The sequence below is a fragment of the Nicotiana tomentosiformis genome, chromosome 11, assembly GCF_000390325.3.
Source record: "Nicotiana tomentosiformis chromosome 11, ASM39032v3, whole genome shotgun sequence".
Classification (NCBI taxonomy): domain Eukaryota; kingdom Viridiplantae; phylum Streptophyta; class Magnoliopsida; order Solanales; family Solanaceae; genus Nicotiana; species Nicotiana tomentosiformis.
Genome location: NC_090822.1, coordinates 31,161,672 through 31,184,219, shown reverse-complemented (window position 1 = coordinate 31,184,219; position 22,548 = coordinate 31,161,672). Strand labels below are relative to the sequence as shown.

Below are 22,548 nucleotides of genomic sequence, written 5' to 3'. Positions count from 1 at the left end.
ATTTTTCTAATATTTTATATGCACCTCTTCTTTAGAAGTTACCTAGAACCCTCCCAATTCATCTTGTTGAATTGCTTTCATCAGTTGATACTCATGAGCATCTCACAACACAACATCATTCATTTTTTTTATAATTAAGAAAAGCGCTAGAAATATTGGATTTATTGTTAGATTTTATTGATGCGATTCCACGTGACTGGTTTTCATATATTTATTACTCCCTCGTATACTTTTCTTTTTAATTTGTTTCAGAAATGATATCTTCATGTATTTGAAAATAATTTAATTTTTAAATTTTTAATTTAAATATCTTCATAAATGATATCTCATACATTAGGTATCTTGCTAATGCTACATGGTCTGGCATAGCATTTTCTGTTAATTTACTAGCAAGATATAGCTCTTCTCCTATACGGAGACATTGGAATGGGATTAAGCATATATTGCGATATTTAAAGGGAACTCTTGATATGTGTTTGTTTTATGCTAACAAAGGTAGTGCAGATCTTGTTGGTTATGCAGATACAAGTTATTTATCTAATCCCCATAAAGCTCGATCTCAAACCGGGTACGTGTTTACAATAGATTGCACAAAGCAATATATTGTTGCTACTTCTTCAAATCATGTTGAGATAATAACTATTCATGAAGCAAGTAGGGAATGCGTATGGTTGAGATCAGTGATTCATTTTATTCGAGAAAATATGGTTTGAAATGTGATAAAAGATCCACAATTTTATACGAAGACAATGTTGCATGCATAGCCCAATGAAAGGGAGGATTTATAAAAGGAGATAGAACGAAGCACATTTCACCAAAATTATTCTACACACACGATCTTCGGAAAAATGGTGACATTGATGTGTAACAAATCCGTTCAAGTGACAATCCAGCCGATTTATTCACTAAATCTTTGCCAACTTCAATTTTTGAGAAGATGGTATACAAGATTGGAATGCAGAGACTCAAATATTTAAAACAAGGTTTTCATCAGGGGGAGTAAAATATGCGATGTACTCTTTTTTTCTTACTAAGATTTTTTCCCACAAGGTTTTCCTTATAAGTTTTTTAATGAGGCAGATAGAAATGCGTATTACTAAATATGTGTACTATTTTTCCTTCACTAGGATTTTTCCCCCTGGGTTTTTCCTAGTAAGGTTTTAACGAGGCACAATACCTTTTAATGAACATCCAAGGGGGAGTGTTATGAAAATAATTATATTGTAGATGTCCATTTATTACTCCGCTATAGATAATCTTCCTGAAGAAGATTATCCATTTAGTACTCTGTTGAAATTTATCTACAAGAAGCTGATGCAAGCAGGTTGCAAGCAGCTCAATGAAATGATTTGCAGCGGCTTCTTATTAAACATGCAGGTTGCAAGAAACTCATGCAGACAACTTACAAGCAGCTAAAGAAAAGCCTCGCAGTTGCTTCCTTTCTTCTATAAATAAAGGAGTTTTCAGTTCATTATGAACATAACTTTGAAAGATGAATAAAATATCAATCTCTTTCTATACTTGTCTTTATTTTTTTATTTTTTATAGTCTTTATTTTATAACAATTTTAAAGTTGTGACAAGCTTATATAGCCGGACAAGACAAATATTATAAAACGTTTATGATCACAAATTTTAAGAATATTTCTATTTTTAACAATGTATCCAACCAAATATGTTCCTCAAATAAAACGAAGAGAGCTATCATTAGGCTTTGCCATTTGGCAACCATCTGAGTTTGGTGGGTACAAATTAAAATTGGCCACGACATGATTTAGCTTTTCTTTCTCTCTCATATCAAAATGAAGGATTGATTTTTATGGTCCAGACTCCAGATAAGCTCTGGATCATTTGTTGAAGTTAGAAGGAAAAAACTCCTCATTTTACCACATAAATAAAAATAAAGAAGTATCACACTAATTTAGTCAAACAAAACCACGAATTTAGTCAAACAATATATAATTAGGAATGGGCGAAAATGTAACTATTTGAGCTCATATAATTAACGCCCTTACCAATGGGCGAAACGACAAATAGTGTAAATACATAGCACAAGGTTAATTCCATGATAAGATTTTTTTATCCCTCAAAATTCTATGATAACTTAGCTACCAAGAAAGGAAATTTAGCAGGACTTATCCAATAAAGAAAAAGCCATCCAACACAAATTCAAGCTGATGAATCTGCTAGGTAGCCAGGAAATCTGGACTAAATTTGTCAAATCCAATATAAGTGTATTTCGAATTCCAAAGCTGATGTCATCTATAGACTATAAGCAAAAACCAATATTCCAGAGGAAAACAAAAAACTATAAGGTTTCCAATTACCTAATAAATAATACTACTCACTTAGTCGTGAGAATAACACGGGCTAGCCAGTTTTCGGATTGGTAATTAAAAAATAGTCAGCGTTTACAAAATTATTAAAAAATAGTCATTATTTTGCTGCAACACGGAAAGTTCCAGCATAATATACTGGAAATTGGTGCACATGTGTATGAACTTCCAACTTATTATGCTGGAACTCCACCACACGAAAAATTCCAGCATAATATACTGGAGATTGGAGCGCATGTGCATGAATTTTCAGCATATTATGTTGGACCAGTACATTATGCTGGAACTCCAGTATATTAGGCTGGAATATTTTTTGGATTTTGAACAGTATTTTCGTTCAGATTTATCTTTACATAAAAAGTGGCTAAATTTCGATTATTTTTGAAATATCAATTATTACTTGTAAATCTGGCTATTTTTGAATTTCATCCAACTTAGTCTCATCTCAAGTGAAAGTGTTTGACTGAACAAGAAAATTTATAAAATAAAAAGAAGACTACATGTAAATTACATATATGCTTTAAGTACAAAAGAATTATCTTTTTAAATAAGTGGTAGTGAGACCACCACATGTTGATTTATCTCATTCGATCATGTCATTGAGGGTAAAACAGAATGCTAAGATCGAATAATTTCTAAAAAAAGAAAGGTAAATTCTTGTTCAGACATACTAATATCTAAAGTATCATGTGACATAAAATGGAACGAAAGAATATGAGTATTTTGTTAAATAACTGCACGAATGAATAAATAAGCTTTAGGTACTGCTCTTTAAATATGCTAACGTATATTTATCTTGTTTTCATGTTCTCTTTGGTTTCTGCAGTTTTAGATAAAGTGATACAAGTTGAACAAGAGTCCACAACAATACAAAGTATCAAATCGCTTACTTAATACTAGTAAAAAATGTTGCTAACTAGGGGTGACAAATGAGTGATTTGGACTGAATTTAAGCGAGTCAAGATGAGTTAGGTCAATAAATAGGTCATTGCCCAATCCAGTTCAAAGTGTACTTGGACTAAGATGGGCTAAACGATCATATCCCATCCCGCCTAACTTGACCCATATTTTAGAACCATGCTCATAAATATAGACAAAGTCTTTTACCTTTTATATACCTATGTATAAAAGGTAAATAAATACTATTAGTATTTTAAAAATCAAAATATATTTTCTTAAATAATAAATTAGTATTTGAAATTGTATAAGTTGAAAATCTTTTTGCGGGTGGGGTGGGGTTGGAGGGTTGGGTGGTACAGAAAAATGAAAAAACAAAAAATAGATGAAAATACAAAAAAAAAAAAAAATAAAAAAAAAAAATTGCAAGGGGATGGTTGAATGGTGCAGAAAATTGAAAATAAAAAAAAAATTCGAGGAGGGGTGGGTGGGTAGCGCAGAAAATTGAAAATACAAAAGAAAAGTAAAATGTATTCTGATCTATCAGTGGGTTGCTCTAGTGTTGAGTACCCTCCACTTTCAACCAAGAGGTTGTGAGTTTGAGTCACTCCAAGAGCAAGGTGGGAAATTCTTGGAGGGAGGGAGCCGAGTTTCTATCGGAAACCGCATATCTATCCCAGGGTAGGGGTAAGATCTGTGTACACACTACCCTCCTCATACCCCACTAATGGAATTATATTGGGTTGTTGTTGATCTGGCAGCAAACTCACTCCACTATCACCAAAAGACACAAGCAAAACCTTGCCAGAATGCATATGCAAATATTATTGAATTCAATCAGACCCCAAAAGATATACCCTTTACAAAGTCATAATCATCAAAATTTTATGATAAAAAGAACAACAGAATCAAGATCTAGTTTATGTACAGAGGCAGTGGAACTGCTTGAAATTTAAAAATGGAACTTAAATTAACTATAGAGCAGTAGTTTCTTCACTATTACAGCAATCATTTGATTCCCGAGATTAGGAAATTAGCTTTACCATCTCCGGCAACATGCCGAAGAGGAGGATTACAACCAAAAATAAATTAAAAATAGAACCAAAAAAATTTCTAGATCTTCTGTCTAGGGTATTTTCTTCTTGTATCTTGTCCCCTTCTCTGTTATATATCTTTCAAATACAAAAAGTACAGGAAGAACTACCTCGGAAAGGGAGCAGCTTCGCCTAATACAAGTCAGCTACACAAGGGCCAGGCTGGTGAAGTGAAAATTATTAATCGCCTGAAACATACTTCCTTTCCGCGTAGTATTTTTTCTCGCTTGCTGCTTTCTTGGTATTCCTTTTCTGCATAAGTCAACAAGCCATCATTCAAGAAAGTCATTGAAAGAGCTTAGAGATGCTAAATTGAGAAGTGACCCAGTATCTAACATGATCGGCTCTTTGTACAAGTTGGAATTATCAATGTATTTACTTTATATATATGTAGTGAAAGAAAAGAGAACTACCGTAGTCACCTATGTTCAACCGTAGGTAGTTTTTTATGGTAAGCTCCTTGAACTAATACTCCCTCCGTTTTAATTTATGTGAACCTATTTCCTTTTTAGTCCGTGCCAAAAAGAATGACCCATTTCCCTATTTGGAAACAATTTACCTTATATGCAATGATTTATAGCCATACAAAGTATATGTGCTTCATTTTACACCATAAGTTCAAAAGTCTTCTCTCTTTTCTTAAACTTTGTGCCCAGTCAATGGGTTAACATAAATTGAAACGGAGGGAGTAGTATTTCTAACCTCCAATATTATCAACCATCTATGTTTTTTTTTTCCTAATGACAATGGTTTCTGAGCCAACTTGGAGATACCTCGACTATTTCACCGGACAACTCTGCCCATCAAGGCTTAGACAGATGGGAAGAAATCACCTTTTTTTCCTCGACTGAGATTTCAACCTGAGTCCTCATAGTTTTCCTCTCACTCCCCCACCCCCCCCCCCCCCCCCGACTGTCAGACAAGCTTGGAGACTCAAAATCTAAAATTATGCCATTTTGAATCAGAATGCTTAGCAGCTGTAGAAAAATGTAATCAGAGATAAACACTTGCAGACTCATTACTAACATGCCAAACATATCTCATGATTTGTCAACTGTGTGTCTGTGTATGCGTGAGTATGCGGAAAGAAGCAACAAGACTCAAAATCCAAAATTGTAATTTTCTGATCAGAAAGCTAAACAGCTGTAGAGCAGGAATAGCTAAGAAGTAAGAGAATAGTAAATACAACATACCACATAGATCTCATGATTAGCGATGATTCTTTGAGCAACCGAAGTAGTAGTAATATCTTTTGGGCTCTCAATCACTTGGAAGATTCCCATGCTTTTAGGAACTGCATAAGGATCCTGACCCCCCTGCACCAGGGAAAACATTTCCTTTATAACATGCTTCCCACACAATTATGTTAATCAGTTCAGGGAAAAAAATATTCCTTCTGATCAGTGGAAAACATCAAGTTGTTGCATGCAACAATCAAATCGTAGACTTACTTCCATGGAAGAGTTGCTCTCAGAAACTGTCCCGTGTACAACCAAAGAAATGTTGAAAGTTGTTATCTAACACATGCCAAATAAAAGGAGAGAATGAATTAGTGACCAATAAGACATAAAAATTTTCTTTTCTATTTCCATCTAGTTGAAACGTCGCAATTCAGGGAAAAACCACCAACAATAACATAGAACAAAAACCTCATGTGCAAGAAGTGACACACATTTAAGTCTGTTTTTATTTTATCTTTTTGCATTATCCGGCATTATTTCAGAAGTGCTGTGTATTTCCAGCACTATTAATGAACCATAAACGGCAGAGCATCACACAACCAATCATACCAAAATGGAAAGACGTCATGCCAACGCACGATGTTAGGTGTGGTACGGCACTAGACCACGTTTCCGACCATTTCAAGATTTTGGTGAAGGATTCACAATATAATTATGCTATGCGTTAAAGGAAAGCATAGGCCTGAATTCATTATGTGGTTCAGCAATTTTATGACATTAGACAAACGAGTACACTACTAACTACGGCTACATCAGATACTAGAATGGATCCAATTGATCCATCTTTTATAGACGAAGGCTTTTTCTTTTCTTAACGTTTGGGATAAAGTCCCAACAATATTATCATACCCTTATGGGGAATACAAATGCTTCTTTTCTCCTAACAGTTCAACAAATCTGAAAACACCCCTTAAAAAATTAGTTGCGGTACTCTATTCGGGATAAACGGTCCCACATATAAGAATACCAAGAGCTACGAGCAAAACTGAGGAAGAGACATAGGTGTAGCTGAAAGTAAACATTACCATATCCTGAGTTACTTCCCAAGGAGAACCAATGATGACCTCATCAACATAACGGCATGCAAGTACACTAAGACTGCGCTCATACAGATTCATCAGCGGATACTGATGTCCACGAAGTTCACTACAAGAAATTAAAAGCAATTTTCATTAATAACGCCTTACTATATAAAATCTGGAAATTTAAAAGACAAACATATCGATAGAAAGCAAGCCTAAGTTAATGTGCGGTCTAAGAATATGGATCAGAACAATAATACCATGTACCTGACAGTTTGGTCTGGATAAATACCAACTAAAAGAAAATCTCCAAGTTGCCTTGCCCTTCTGAGAATCTGAGAAGGGGAAAAAGTAACTTATGGGTAAAATCATATTGATGCAGGACGACGCTAAACCATTGCCATGAAATGAAAACATAAACGAACCTTGTCAAATATTCTAGACTTACCTCAACGTGTCCAGCATGGAAAAGGTCAAATGCACCATCAATATATACCACTCTAGAATTAGGCCCAGGCCCCTACAATTGAAATAGTACACAAAAATATTTACTTTTGCCTCTCCAGTAAAAGAAAGGTTACTAAGAAATAACAAGGTGAACGACATTTAGTTTGCTTTGACAACCATCATGATCATGGTCCTGTAGAGCGCCAAAGTTTTTATCAAGTTTACCGCAGTGGAGGTCAATATTCTTTAGTCATGACTTAAGCAAAATCGATCATCTATAATCACCTAATACCCGCTTTTATACTCAATTTGATTCTACTAGATAACCATAACTTGTGTGCTTGCAAGATTTGAATTTTGTAGAAGTTAAAACAAAATAAGAGCTAGGGAATAAAAAGATTATATTGATGGAGAAATGGGTCAAAGCGGAGCGAAATGGATTGTGAGGATTCGTATAACCGACCACAACTAGCTTGGGAATGAGGCATAGTTGTTGTTGCCGATGGGATGGTAGAAAAACTTAAGGAGATTTACAATAAAATAAACTCATTTCAATGTAAACAGTTCATCGTTTCTTTCTCGTCAGGAGGTTGCACATGTAATATGACTTATGAGAAGTATACTGCGACAGACTTCAAGAAGTGTTTACTCAAAACCATCTAAGCTTGAATTGATTTTTAGTAATAGATTATCTTATTCAACCAGCCCAATAGCAAAGTTTATATTTAAGTTAAAGTCATCACTACAAGATTCTTTATTCAAAGTGTCATCTTGAGGATAAAAAGAGAAAAGGTCTCTTCAGTCTACCCTATTTAAATTGCTTTAAAGCATTCATTCAGAAGTAAATCCTCCAAAGAAGCTGTTGTTGTATAGTTGATTTGTTCTTCAAAGTAATTTCAAAAGGTTCACATTGAATTCAACAAGAAAAAAGTAAACATGCTCATGTCTAACATGAAGCTTCACAAAGAATAAGTAAAGAGTACAATTTGTGGTACCTTCCCATTTGAAAATTGCACAATCCGTCTTGACGTGGGCAAAAAATGAGATATGTGACCGCCCTTTGCTTGTTTTTCCTCACCACATTTATTATTTATACTATCCGCTTCGCCAGTGGGAGAAGAATTGGAGCAATCTTGAGGAGTATTTCTACTTTTTGAGGAAGAGAGAATCCTCCCTACAAAAATGTGATTCAAAACAAGCATTACCCAAAGCAAATAGCTTATCTCATTGCTCTTAGCTAGTATCTGATTTGTGGAAACATTTCTTATTTTAATTTTTGAAAACTGTTCAATGGAAAGGTATGTTTGATCTATGTGTATTTTCATTCACTAGTTTTTGGCAAATCAATTTGGTTAGCAATTGAAACTTTTTTACTTTAAGAAACCATTAGAGGGAAATCAAACAGAAGACATAGACACTCAAATGGCTTGAACAAGCATGCTTTGTTGAAACAATTTAGGGGGAAAATTTCTGTTATTTCATGTACAACTTATTTGGCGAAGATGCTTTTCCACAGATCAGAACTTTCGAAACTCAACTAGAAAAGGAGAGATATAATACCTACAATGTCTGTGCTGGAGACACCTTCAGTTCGTTTAATTTGCTTGTAGCGACCAGCTTTTTTGGCCAAGGCATAAGCATCAGTTCCGTCTGGAAGTAGACAGGGATCATCACCGTGTATAATGTAGTCAATGTTATACTCATTGAATAGACGGTTCATAAATTCTTCAGTAATTTCATAAGGAGCACTCGAAATCACTTCATCCACCCACTTCAAGCCACTAACAAGAGCAAGTCTGCAGAGGATCTCAATTTAGACACGCAAAAGTTCCACTTAACTCAAAGTGTAAAATCACACGAAAGTAGCTCACAGTAAGAAAATGAACGAAATAAGTGGGAAGAACATTCATGATCATGTACTTGGAGTTAATCTTGTTTAATACAAGTACTTAAAGTTTCTAATATTAAATACGGATCGATCTCACACCTGACATACTGACATATGGAAAACACATAACAAATAAATCAGCAAACATCGAGCAGAAATCACATGCATCTATACTCTTTTCCCTTATCATTGCAGAAGATATTTCCGGAAGAAGGGAAATATAAGCTAACAGATTAATCAAGGAAAGAGTAGTAGAAACAAATGGCGCTTACTCATACCTTTCTTCCATGCATAAAACTGGAGGACCTTTAGTGGCAATAATTTCCTCATCACTGACAACTCCGACTACCAGTTCATCTCCCAACGCTTTTGCTTGTCTCAAAGCATTTGCGTGGCCGTAATGCATAAGGTCAAAACAACCATCCATATAAACACGAACACGCTTCTTCCCGTGCTTCTTTTTATGAAAGATACTTCGATCAGCAAAAGGATAAAGTAGAGTAGGAACACTGATCCCGCCAAAATAGCTCGTGGATAACCCGAGCAAGGCTGCAGTCAGCATGATCCCACCAAAAAGGCGTGGGTAGTAATACATGCCTTCCCAAACCCAATTGTTGCTTTCAAAATCCATTTCCTCTTCCCTTCCCTAACTTTTTCACGGTCCTTGAGGGCCTCTTTATGCTACAAAAGAGGAAGAGAGGCCCTGCAATATAAAGCGACAAACAAATAAGGCAAAAGGAAGAAACAAAGTATAGAGATCAATTTTGATCCAAACAATTATCAACAGTCCCCATTTCAATCTGAAATGAGAAAAACATCTTAATTCAGATCAGAACATTCTACTTAAGAAACCTATACATATTGAATCAAATCTCACCATTTTAGCAAAAGAAAACCTCAAACATTCGCCCTTTAATGAAACTACCAACCTAAAAATGAAAAACAAGCAGAATTCAAGATTATTGCACAAACAGATACAGCAAAACTAGCCAAAGAAAGTGAATTATAGAAGCCGGTTATTCTCCAAACAATATTGAACAATCCTCATTTCAGTTTGAGCTGAGAAACCCATAATCTTAACCTCATTACCATTGCAAAACAAATTAGATTAAAAATTCAGTAATCACAAATTGGGCAATAAAATGACCCAAAAATACAAACTTTATTGCTACTACCAACCTAAAATCAAGCAGAAATCAAATTTACTGAATACACAAATAAAAACATGAAATAAAACCAAAACAAGAAAGATATAAATCAGAAAATAAGATCTGAATATTGGAACACAAAATTATTAAATATAAAGGAACAAACTTTTAACAACAACAAGAACAAAAATATAATATGATAAAAGGGTATGAAAAAGAAAAAAAATTCAACAACCTTACGGAGGGAAGATGGTATGATTCAGAATAAAATGGTGAAATAATGAAAAGGGTGTATGATTTTGTTTGCAAATTGTTTACATCGAAATTAACGCCACATCCAGGAATCAGAATCCCAAAAAAATAAATTAAAAAATAATAATAAAAGAGAATTTGCCCGATCGAATCTTAACCTTTCTTCCTCCTTTTTCCCTTTTGTTTGTTCCTTTCTTTCTTCTTTTTCTTTGTTACCTTAATCGTTAAGGAGATGCACCCAACAAATATCAAATGTCTCTTTTCTTTTTTTGCCTTTATATACTTGCTCCTCTACACTTCTTCCAAATTTATGTTCCTAATTTGGATGGAAACAATTATTTATGATGTTAAGAAAAATAAAACAATATATATGCTATTTCAATTGAATTTCTTAATTTAACAAAAATAAAATATTTATGTGAAGTAGTAACATACGAAATTTTTTTAAAATTCTTATTTAAATTCGTATTTGCATGACTATAAAATCTTCTAATTTATAATAAAAAGAGAAGTTTAGAATTAAATTATCTTTAAATATATAATTTCGAATAAATTAATAAAAAAATAATACTAGCATATATAATGAGACAAGGGAGTAATGTTGAAATGTGAAACTATATTTTAAATAAGAGAATATATTTGGTAACATGTAATATTTTTTCTGTTTTAACATATAAAATATAGAAAAGATTGAATGGAGGAAACCAAGAGTGAGTCCCATGTAGATCTGAAACAAATTTTAAAATGATGAATATCGTTGTGAGACAAACTAATAATGATAGACATTAAAGAAGAACTAAGTTAAAGTAAATAAGAATTTTAATAACTCTTTGAGTTTATAAAATGAATATTAGAATAATACTTAAAACATTTGGACTGACTGCACAGAAATGAGAGTTTATACCGACAGTGATGTGCATCTCATTTTCTCTCTCTATTCTTTTCTGGCAATGGAATCTTATTGTAAGTTGTAACACGGTACTACTTGTAGTTTTATTCGAATCATTAATTAATAAATATTAGGGTCATTTGCTTTGAACAGTAAAAGAGAAAAGAAAGAATAGAAGTAGGGGTGTTCAAAACCGAACCGAAACTGAAAATCGAATCGAAATCGAAGCTTAATGGCTTATTGGTATCGGGTTAACGGTTTAACGGACGGGGAACGGATTGAATTTTTTTTATTAACGGCTTATCGGTTTGGGGACGGATTATTCAATTTTCTTAACGGATAATCCATTAACCCGTTAAGAATATATATATATATATATTAAATATCAAAAACCCTTCCACTTCTTCCAGTACTCCATCTCTAAGTTCTAACGCTTAATTCCTAAATAATCAGAACCCTTACGTACTATGCATCAGAAGATCCCAGGCTTGACTTAGCTTAGCTTATTCTCCCACCCTACAACAAGATTGTTTAAGCTGTTGTCTATGGTTCACCTCTATTTTTGTTTTTTTAAAACTAAGGCCTGCTGTCTATGTTTAATAGAAGAACAATAGTGTTGTGCCACAACATTTTTCACTCTACAACACATGATACATTACATTATTCTTATGTAGGCGTTAACAGACATGTATGTCTGGACTCAATATGTAATTTCCTATTCTGAATTTGTATGCTAGGCGGTCAACAAACAATCAATGAACTAAATATAGATTGAATTAGGCCGATAAACCGCCCAATAACCGCCCGATAAGAGCTAAACCGTTACCAATCCGCTCGATATCTTATCGGGTGGCTAGCGGATTAATACATTTAAAAGCCGATAACCGTTAATCCAAACCGTTAAGAGTAATTAACCGCCAAATCCGCCCGATAAGCAGCCCTAAATAGAAGGGTCAACATTTTTCTTGGGACTGGTAGATCTATTATGTCATTCTAATTTCTGTGGACAAATCGCATAATTAAATGTAATCCGAGTAATTAAGGTCAATGGATTTTTTGACTTTTTACAAACTTATTTTTAGTTTTATGATTTCACTTTTTTTTTTACACATGTGAGATTTACTTTTACACATAAGAGCTATTTTATTTACACATAAGAGATTTAAAAAAGATATTTTCTTAAATTCAACACTGTAAAAGGCCAAGAAGACCTAAAACCTCTTAAATTAATTGCGTTAATCAAAGAGAAAAAATATAACTATGTATCTTCTTTTATGATGGTTACATATGCTTTATTTTGCTCCTTATAACACTCGTAATTTACTTTTTTGTGGCTAAGGGGATGGTTCTAGCTAGGGGTGTATAAATCGAACCGGAAAACCGCACCAAATCGAAAAAGTTAAATCAAATCGATTAAAAATTCGATTAGGTTTGGTTTGATTTGATTTGGTACTGAGTAAAAAATCTGAATCAAACCGACATATAAATATATAATTTTTGTATATACTTTTAAAATTTTATATAGAATTTTATTTAAAAAATGTCTAGAAATATTTGAGATTCTCTTGCGGGATATAATATTTAATAGTATATGAAGTGCTCCATATTTCTTAACCTTAAACAGTGGGTTGAATGATCACTTTCTCATCAAGTGTTAATGAAATGCGTCAATCTCTTTGTTCTTCCATATTCATATCATATGTTAAGATCTATTAAATTCTTATATCTTTTTGGAATGTGAAGTGATTATTATTATTTAGGTATCATATTGATTTTTATATTTAATTACTAAATTTGATTAACCTTGAAAGTGTACATCAATAAAATATTATTTGTCAGGCGACAAAAAAAATAACTATTATATATTACTAAAAAAATTCTCCCATAAGAATATTTTAATAGATAATATGTTTGTCAAATTTTTATATTTTTACTAAACATATATTTATTTATCAAAAATTTAACAAAAGTAAGATTAAAATAATATTTAAGTAACAAAAAATCCGACAAAACCGAACAAATCCAAACCAATATAGTTAGTTTGATTTTGATAAAAATCGAACCAACCTGGTCCATGTACACCCCTAGTTCTAGCCTCTAGGTAGCAAGAAGGAGAGGTAATAATCAAATTTCATACTTAGTTTTAATGAGGGTCGTATCCGAATCATCTTGCTCCTCGACTAATTTACTGGGTATTGGTTATTTTTCAATAGCACAAATATCAAATAATTATGTTTATCAACACTTAGATAGATCGGTGAAAATTATCTAACATATTTGTCTTTATAAAATATGAACATTGGTCAATTATGATTCTCATCCCGTTCATTAACCACAAGACTATTCAGATTTTTAGTACTTCTATATTGTAAATAATGAATTTTATCAATAGTTCTTTTCTCAAGTTGTTAAAATTAGTACGTAATTAGTTTTATTTTGTTATATGAAAAAGAGAAATGACATGTTGACAAGTTTGGCCTACAACAATTTTATTCCATTGACAACTTAAACTTAGAGTAGATAAGGTAATAGATAAGCTTCTTTTTCTCGAAGAAAATTGTTAATAGTGAGTTCTTGTCTCAATTAATAAAACTTGTAATTAGGTTCAACCTTTATGCAAGAGTTGAATCTTACCTACATGAGGGTTTGGTACACAGAGAATTAGAAATGGTAGTTTAGTGACAACTTAACTAATTTACAGCAGACAAGCTTACAATTAAATACACCTCCGAAAAGGAAAATTCAGTAATTAACTAATTTGGCTGGTGTATGGTCACTAACTTTAATTTAATTTTATTGCCCATGCATAACTTTTTCAAAATGTCAAGGATCCCTTTTTATTTAAATTATTTTGCAGACTTTCAAGACAGATTAGTGGGCAAGTGACAACACTTCAAATGAGCCTTTACAAATTGACTTTAAGATCCTTCTCACCAAACTTGGAAAATCTACTTATTCTCCGAAATGTATGGCCTGAGATAGTCCCTCAATTTTGAGTAATTGATCATTAAAATTATTTTTTTAATTTTTTCAAAAGTCATTTTGCTTTACCTAGTTAACTTAGCAGGTCATCTTTGCTGGATCCTATATTTTTCGATGAGTCTTAATGACGTGGAAAAAAAAATTAAAATACTAGTTACGAATCTGAACCCTTTTAAAACTCAACCCACCCGTTTATCTAATACCCGACCCGACATACAATAAGTATGGTAGTTTTTTTGTTTGTTTAATCTTATATCGTGTGACCTTAACAATTAGTTGAATTTGGAGGCGGATACAGGATTTTAGGAAGATGATTGCACTATTACGAAAAGGTAAATCATGACATAAATTTTATGGGATCAACTTTTAGTTCTTACTATTGCACCCATTATACTTTATGAATTTTAAGTTCAAAATTAATTTTTTTAAATAGTAATTTCTTACATCTATGTCTATACTCTATGTTGAAAATATTTGGATCAGTTGAAACCATTGACTATATGTTACATCGTCCACTACTATTAGCTTTAATGTACATATTTATTTAATCAAATAAGATTCTACGATGACAAAAGAAGAATAGAAATTTCAATGTGTGAAATTTTTGAAAGAATGAACCAAAGAAAGAAAGCAAGAAAAAAGAGAAAAAGTAGTTAATAAATACGCAAAAAAAAACATCGGACATGTCCATCTCCCATTGGCACCTAGCTTTAGAAAAAAGAGAAAAAAAAATAGCAAGATTGACATAATATTTGAACTCACAATCTCACTTAGAGAGGTGCACTCAATAACTATATCATCATATAATACTTCGAGTTTGGATGTACATACATATATTTAATTATTTTTGAAAAAATATAACATTATTATATATGATCTAGGGAGGGAAGCATGGGTTCACGTGCAAAGACGAACCTACGTGCTAGTTGGGGGGTCATTGGCACCCGTTAAGCTTGGGAAAAATTCTTTACATGTATGTATATACATGTTATACATGTATGAGAGGTTGACATTGGAGTTCCTACATAGAGGTAGATGAAGGTCAAAGAAAAGGTGGGGAGAGGTGATTAGACAAGACATGGCGCAACTTTTGCTGACCGGGGACATGACCCTTGATAGGAAGGCATGAAGGTCGAGGATTAGAGTAGTAGAGTAGGTAGTTGTAATGACCTAACCGGTCATTTTAACTTTTAGAACTATGTTCCCTAAAATAAAACTTTTTGTATGTGCTTTTAATTATTTATGACTTGCGGGGATAGTTGGTTCGGGATTTGAAAGTGTTTGAGTTGAAATCGGAACACTTGGTTCCTTAAGTTGGCTTTAAGAGGTCAAGTTTGACTTCGATCAACATTTTAAGAAAATAACCCCTGAATAGAATTTTGACGATTCCAACAGCTCCGTATGGTGATTTTGGACTTAGGAGCGTGTTCGAAATTTTATTTGGAAGTCCGTAGTTAAATTAGGCTTGAAATGGCTAAAATAGGAGTTTAAGTTTGGAAGTTTGACCGGGGAGTTGACTTTTTGATATCGGGGTCGGAATTCAGTTTCGAAAATTTACATAGCTCTGTTATGTCATTTATGACTTGTGTGCAAAATTTGAGATCAATCGGACTTGAATTGATAGGTTTCAATACATAATGTAGAAGTTGGAAATCTTAAGTTTCATTAAGCTTGAATTGGGGATGATTCGTGGTTTTAGCGTTGTTTGGTGTGATTTGAGGGTTCGACTAAGTTCTTATGATGTTTTGGGACTTGTTTGTATAATTGGTCGAGGTCCCGAGGGGCTCGGGTGAGTTTCGGACGACTAACGAATCACTTTTGGCCTTTGAAATACTGCTGATAACTGCTGGTATTTTCTTCTAGTATCCTTATACGCGATCGCGTAAGTTGGTCTGCGATCGTGTAGAGTAATTTAGGCAAATGTGGATTTGTTCTAACGCGATCGCGTGAATGGGGTTGCGATCGCATAGGGTTAATTTGGGCAGCTGGAAATTTGTTCACTGCGATAGCGTGGACACATCCGCGATCGCGTAGGATTGGCTAGTGTGTGTATCGCGATCGCGTGTAATTGTTTGCGATCGCGTAGGGGAAATTTAAGAGGAAGCTGGGCCACGTGTTTGTGCTACGCGATCGCGTGAAGAGGGGTGCGATCGCGCAGAGTCAGAACCTGGTGCATCGCGATCGCGTGGGACTTGATGCGATCGCGTAAGGTTAATGTTTGGGCAGAAAAATTTGTGCTACGTGATCGCGTGAGGAAGTTCGCGATCGCGTAGAAGAAATCACTGGGCAGAGAGTTTAAGTTCCGTTTTCCATTTTTAACGATTTGGAGCTCAGATTTAGGCGATTTTTGGGAGATTTTCAAAGAAAACAATGGGGTAAGTGTTCTTAACTCAATATTGGTTAAATTACCCGAATCCATTACTATTTTTATCATTTAATTGGTGAATTGAGTTGGAAAAGTTTGAAAACCTTCTTGGATAGATTTGAGAATTTGAGGGCCGAATTGTTATCGGAATTTAGTGATTTTGGTATGGGTAGACTCGTGGTTGAGTGGGTGTTCATATTTCGTAACTTTCGCCGAATTTCGAGATGTGGGTCCCACGGATGAATTTTTAATTCATTTCGGAATTTTTATTGAAAATGTAGTATTTTCTTATAGAATTGATTCCTATAATTTTTAGTGATTGTATCGAATTATTTTTGGCTAGATTCGAGCCAGACAGAGTTGGATAATCGTGAAAAAGGCCTTCTAGTGGATTAAATTGGAGCAAGACGAGGTAAGTCTCTTGTCTAATTTTGTGAGGGGGAAATTACCTCATAGGTGATTAAAAATTAAATAATTATTGCTAATTGTTGGGGCTACGTACGCACGAGGTGATGAAAGTCCGTGCGTAGCTACTATTAATGCTAAAGTCCGGGTAGTTTAGGACTCGAAGCATGAATTACTTGTGTAAATTATATTTTTTATTTAATTAATATTATTTGGTATATATATATAGTGAATTGTTAGATAAAACTATTAAAGGATGGAAATCTCTTATATACTTGATTTTTTTTCTATTTAAATTAATTAATTGTTAAGAGAAATTGTTCTTCCTCCTGAATTTATCTTATAATAAATATACTCTCATTCCAAAGGTACATATTATAAATGTCCTCCTTTCTTGTGGAGCGGGTCGAACGTCTCGGCAGGATAGATGCATATATGGATCGTGCCGCACGTCTCTCGGCAGTGTACACGACACTCTGAATCGGGTCGTACGTCCTCGGCAGAAATCGTGCTTAATAATAATAGTCACACAATACCTTAATAGCTTATTTCAGCTTGCGAAGATAATTGATAAATTGGAGAATTCTTGGAATTTAATAAATTATTATGCCTGCTTGTTGAGGAATTAATTGTTATTCCTGTAAATGAGATTAATTGATAAATTAGAAATTATTTGAATTGAAGGAATTTAATTAATATATTGAGAATTGTTTCATTTGAAGGAATTTGATTATTTCTGCTGGTTAAATAAATTATTGTAAATTCTTGTGAATCATGCTGATTTAGATATTCTATTTGTATTTCAATTATTATTATTGACCCATAGTGAGTGTCAAAGTCGGCCATCTCGTCTCTACCACTTCGAGATTAGGCTTGATACTTACTTGATACACATTATTTACGTACTCATACTACACTTGCTGCACTTTTTGTGCAGGACCTGAGGCAAGTACTAGTGGGGGGGCCTATCGTCTTACACCCACATTATCCAGGGGCATATTGGTGAGCTGCCTTTCTGAGCCATTCTGCAGCTACTAGTGTCTCTCCTTGTATTTTTTTTATTCTGTCTATTTTTATTTCAGACAGTATTTGAGGTTTTGTATAATCTACTGGATGCTCATACACTTGTGACACCAGGTCTTGGCACACACATTGGTAGAATTTGGTATTTATGTTTTCTTGGATTTAAATTTTGTCGAAATATTTTTAATTTATTAGGTGGCTTGCCTGGTTATAGTGTTGGGCGCCATCACGACCTATAGGTGGAACTGGGTCGTGACAACATGGTATCAGAGCACTAGGTTCACGTAGGTCTCACAAGTTATGAGCAGACCTAATAGAGTCTTGCGGATCGGTATGAAGACGTTTGTACTTATCTTCGAGAGGCTATGGGGTGTTAGGAAACTACCTTTCTTCTTATTCCATCGTGCAATTAATGTAGTACTAAATATCCTTCTCTTATTCTCTCACAGATGATGAGAACGCGCTCGAATGAGGTTCCAGACCAGGGAAGAGCTACTCCCCCAGTTGCTAGAGGCCGAGGCAGAGGGAGGGCTCCAGCCCGTGGTAGAGGGCGAGGACATCCCAGGACTGTTCCAGTTATTCCGCCAGTGGGTCCAGTAGAGAAACCCATTGTTGAGGAATAGGATGAGGTACATGTGGCAGAGCCAGCTCCGGTGGATTTCACATCTGCACCAGGATTTCAGGATGTCATGGGTTGTATGTTGCGGTTCATGGACAAAATAACTCAGGCCGGTTTATTTTCGGCAGACCCAGCCACATCTCAGGCGGGCGGGAGAGCACAGACCACTACCATGCATGCTCATGGACATGCAACTGTTGTATATCAGACCCAGGGTGCACTACCCGTGGGTAAAGCCCAGCAAGTGGCAACAGCTACACCTGAGCCCAGGCCAGCTGTAGCCGCCGATCCTCAGAAACTATTGGACCGATGGACTAGACCTCTCGAAATGTCATAAGATCAATATGCCTTTGGATAAACTTTATGAACTACGTATTTTTCTGAGATACATGAACAGAAGATATAATAATAAGGCACATGGGGAATCAAGAACATAGGCACCCCTAGTACTTCTATGAATAGAATCATTTATGAAAGTTGTGCGTTTGCTCATTTCGTTTGTATCATATGGGTCATGCCAAAAGAAAGAAGGAATAGCCTTAACATACCTCAAATCGTCAATGCAACTAAACAACAAGCTTACGACAACTAGCGCGCCAACCTTATAACAAAGAAATACATGTACAACTTAGATGGTGCTAGTATATTATGTATCTCAAACGATAACTCGATTCTAAAATAAAACGGACAACATTTTCCTTGATTTTACTACTCCCTCAAGCCTACTATAGGAGAGACAAAAACACAATACAACCCACAACTCGAAAACAACCTACTATTATTCGGGACCTTTAATCCAACAAAACCCCCCAATATACCATAACACACCCAATCAACAAGTTATCAATTAGCTTGAAATTTTAACGACGAGCGACCAGCCCACTACCCTACCATATGTGACATTTTTCCACGCTATTTTATCCTTCCAAACCCCATAAATCAGCATAACAATAGGCCAACACGAGTGGACTACAAAAAAGTTCACTAAAAGTGAAATAAATCGAACTCACGGCTTCCGATTACCGTCCCGTGAGTTCTAACTATTAGGAAACGAATTTATCAACCTTCCTTGATATTTAAAAGCTTTAATACAGAAAGTAGGTATTTATTAACCATGAAGTACATTCTAAAACTCAAAATACAAAGAAAATGATAGGCGGTATAATGATACTTACGTTGTAGGGATCGTTCTAATGTGATCGCTTCTTGATTTCGTGAAAGGGATGTTGATCTTGCTTGGAATTTCTTGGACCAGTTCTTGGAGAGCTTGAGAGTGTTTTGGTAAGTTTTCTCTATATTTTGATGAGATATAAGGGGATAAGACCACTTATAATCCCACCGCCTCAATTCTCCAAGCAGGTGGGTAAGCTGCCTGCTTGGCAGCTTGAGCAGTGCAACTTCGGACACTTGTATCTCTCTATTCCGATATCGTATTGACAAACGGTTTTCAGCGTTAGAAATTAGACACATGGGAATTTAATTCCATATAAATATATTCCTGTAACTCTCAATAGATGGGGAAAAAACTACCTTGCAACCTGGCATATAAACCTGTTAGTTTCTCCGAAGTGCGACGACATGACTTGGCGACCCTACTTTAAAAATCCATATTTCTCTACCCCGATGTCATATGAATAAATGGTTTAGACCGTTGGAAACTAGGTTCCAAGAGCTTCATTTCGGTATGAGATATGTCCCAAAATGACATCATAAAGCTTACAAATTTAATTTTATCAAAACAGCTCGTTACAAGGAAAAACTTAGCTCGATTTTTCCGCAACTTAAATCCGATTTTTCTCAAACTTTATATTTTTTATTCAAACATCATATATAGTCATATCATGACTTTAAACTCATTTAAATTATGATTAATAAGTCTCTTATTAAACTTAACTTATCGGTAAACCTTTCTTATCCTTGTAGAAGAATTTCGTCCTTTTTCAGCTTACATTACATAATCCTATAATGATAGTGACGTCTGAAGTACGGGGTATAACAAAAACCTCACACACACCATAGCACATAACTCACTTAAGATCAGATCTAACCCGACTCTCTAGTCAAAGACGTTAAGCATAGTCGAGATCAAATAATTTTAGGCATTTACAGAAGAGCCAAGAACTGAGCCTAGGCGTCACAACTAAGGCACTCACCGCTCTCAAGGCACAACAAAGTTAAGAAAGATTGTCTCCAATAGGCACAATGACACATGATTCTCTTTATTCCTACAAAAGAAAAATTAACTACACCAGATTCAAATAAAACCCTTGGATTCCTACTGCGCCACAAAGAAAAATAAGGGGAAATTGTTACACTACCTAAAAAATAAAAGACATTTTTTTGTGTTTTTTCCAAAATAACAAAAACACACACAAAGATAAAAGAACAAAAAATAGATATAAATACATATATATATATATATATATATATATATATATATATATATATATATATATATATATATATATATTTATTTATTTATTTACACCCCCACTCCACACTTTAAATTATGGCATGTCCCCATGATACAAAAATAAAAAAATAAGAGGTAAAGGAAATTCCCCCGAATCATCTAGTCTGGGTATGATTCAATGTCGGTATCCACTTTGCACGCCCGACCCAATGCACACATCCATGCTAAAAGTTTATTTCTGCCTTTTTCTAGTATACCCCACACTTAACACGCTTACTCTCTCTAGCTCGCTCCTTGAGGGACGTTGCCTTGAATTTAGAGTGTGCAGTTGACTCGTATCTAGGTGCTCCTATTGCTTCCTTCATCTTGAACACCACTCTTTCTTTCCCGCACTCTTAGCATGAGCTATATTTCCTGAATATCCAGAATAGTTGTACCAGTAGCCAAGAAAGGTCTCCCTAAAATAAGAGGAATCTCCTTATTCTCTTCCATGTTCATCGCGATGAAGTCCACAAGGAACACAAATTTGTCTACTCAAACTAGCACATCTTCCACTATTCCGTCAGGTATTATTGTGGTCTGATCTGCCAGTTGCAAAGACACAGGTACAGACTTGATTGGCCCAATCTCTCTCTCAAGCTTTTTAAAAATAGACAAAGGCATAACATTAATAGAAGCACCTGAACTACACAAAGATTTTTAAAATTAGTACTTCCTAAAGAGTAAGGTATAGTAAAATTCCCTGGATCTCCATACTTTTGAGGAAACTTATTTTGCAGAATAGCACTACAATGCTCTGTGATCTTGATTACCGATGTCTCTTCCACTTTACACTTGTTGGACAATATCTCCTTCAGAAACTTAGCATATGTTGGCATTTGAGAGAGTACCTCTATTAAAAGTAGATTAACATGCACTTGCTTGAGCACATCTAGAAAATGCCCAAATTATTTGTCTATCATCTCTCTTCTCTGCTTCTGAGGGAAAGGTAGAGCAGGCATATATTTACTCTTTTCAGTCTCATCAGTTATTGAATTCCCAACCTTCTTCTTTTTCAGAGCTCTAGTTCTCCCCTTCTTCTTCAGAACATCATCTGGATCTACCCTCACTTCACCTTCTTGATTTTCATTATTTTTCTGCTCCCCCACAATCTCCACTTGTCTTTCAATCAACTCACCCTTTTGTTTTACTATGGGGTCCTTCAATACTTGCCCACTTCTTAAGGACACCGTATTTATTATTTCTTTTGGATTCCTTTTGGTATCAGTAGGGAGAGTTCCTGGAACCCTCTCAGACAATATATTAGCAAGTTGCCGCACGTCTTTCCAAGTTTCGAATGGTTGTGTCCTGTTCTCATATAGATGTGCTATGTGTTTCAAGCCTCTAATATGTCTTAATAATAAAGGCCTTCATCAGATCTTCCATGCTAGACTGATTAGAGTGTGGAGCCTGGTATTGCTACCTCTGCTGATTTTGAAATCCTGGAGCTCTTTGTCCCTAGGTCTCAGATTATTCTGCTGCCATGAGT

General features: G+C 34.7%; 2 protein-coding genes across 3 annotated transcripts; both read right to left on the bottom strand.

The window, feature by feature from the left end:
• Positions 1-4,091: 4,091 nt before the first annotated feature.
• LOC104117309 (ethanolamine-phosphate cytidylyltransferase-like) lies at positions 4,092-10,640 on the bottom strand. Of its 2 annotated transcripts, none has more exons than XM_009628353.4 (10): positions 10,483-10,640; positions 9,203-9,627; positions 8,597-8,832; positions 8,032-8,210; positions 7,038-7,109; positions 6,857-6,924; positions 6,593-6,713; positions 5,778-5,843; positions 5,520-5,642; positions 4,092-4,578 (listed from the first exon to the last, which is right to left on the bottom strand). In XM_009628353.4, exons 2-10 carry the CDS (start codon positions 9,553-9,555, stop codon positions 4,507-4,509), a joined length of 1,290 nt encoding a protein of 429 aa, XP_009626648.1. In that variant the 5' UTR covers positions 9,556-9,627; positions 10,483-10,640; the 3' UTR covers positions 4,092-4,506. The 2 variants fall into 2 exon arrangements, with proteins under 2 accessions (XP_009626648.1, XP_009626650.1); XM_009628355.4 differs by lacking the exon at positions 10,483-10,640 and adding an exon at positions 10,308-10,330.
• On the bottom strand, positions 9,683-21,898 carry LOC138901211 (uncharacterized). Its single transcript, XM_070188956.1, has 4 exons — positions 21,701-21,898; positions 21,561-21,659; positions 9,821-9,853; positions 9,683-9,724 (listed from the first exon to the last, which is right to left on the bottom strand). Exons 1-4 carry the CDS (start codon positions 21,896-21,898, stop codon positions 9,683-9,685), a joined length of 372 nt encoding a protein of 123 aa, XP_070045057.1.
• Positions 21,899-22,548: the final 650 nt, after the last annotated feature.

Coding starts and splice junctions, on each gene's coding strand:
- LOC104117309 (XM_009628353.4), bottom strand. CDS start 9,555: ATGGATTTTGAAAGCAACAATTGGGTTTGGGAAGGCATGTATTACTAC. Junction 7,110..8,031: donor TGCAATTTTCAAATGGGAAG/GTACCACAAATT, acceptor TTTCAATTGTAG/GGGCCTGGGCCTAATTCTAG. Junction 6,925..7,037: donor TCCATGCTGGACACGTTGAG/GTAAGTCTAGAA, acceptor TCCCCTTCTCAG/ATTCTCAGAAGGGCAAGGCA.
- LOC138901211 (XM_070188956.1), bottom strand. CDS start 21,898: ATGCCAACATATGCTAAGTTTCTGAAGGAGATATTGTCCAACAAGTGT. Junction 21,660..21,700: donor AAAATCTTTGTGTAGTTCAG/GTGCTTCTATTA, acceptor ATTTTTAAAAAG/CTTGAGAGAGAGATTGGGCC. Junction 9,725..9,820: donor TTAAAGGGCGAATGTTTGAG/GTTTTCTTTTGC, acceptor TTCTCATTTCAG/ATTGAAATGGGGACTGTTGA.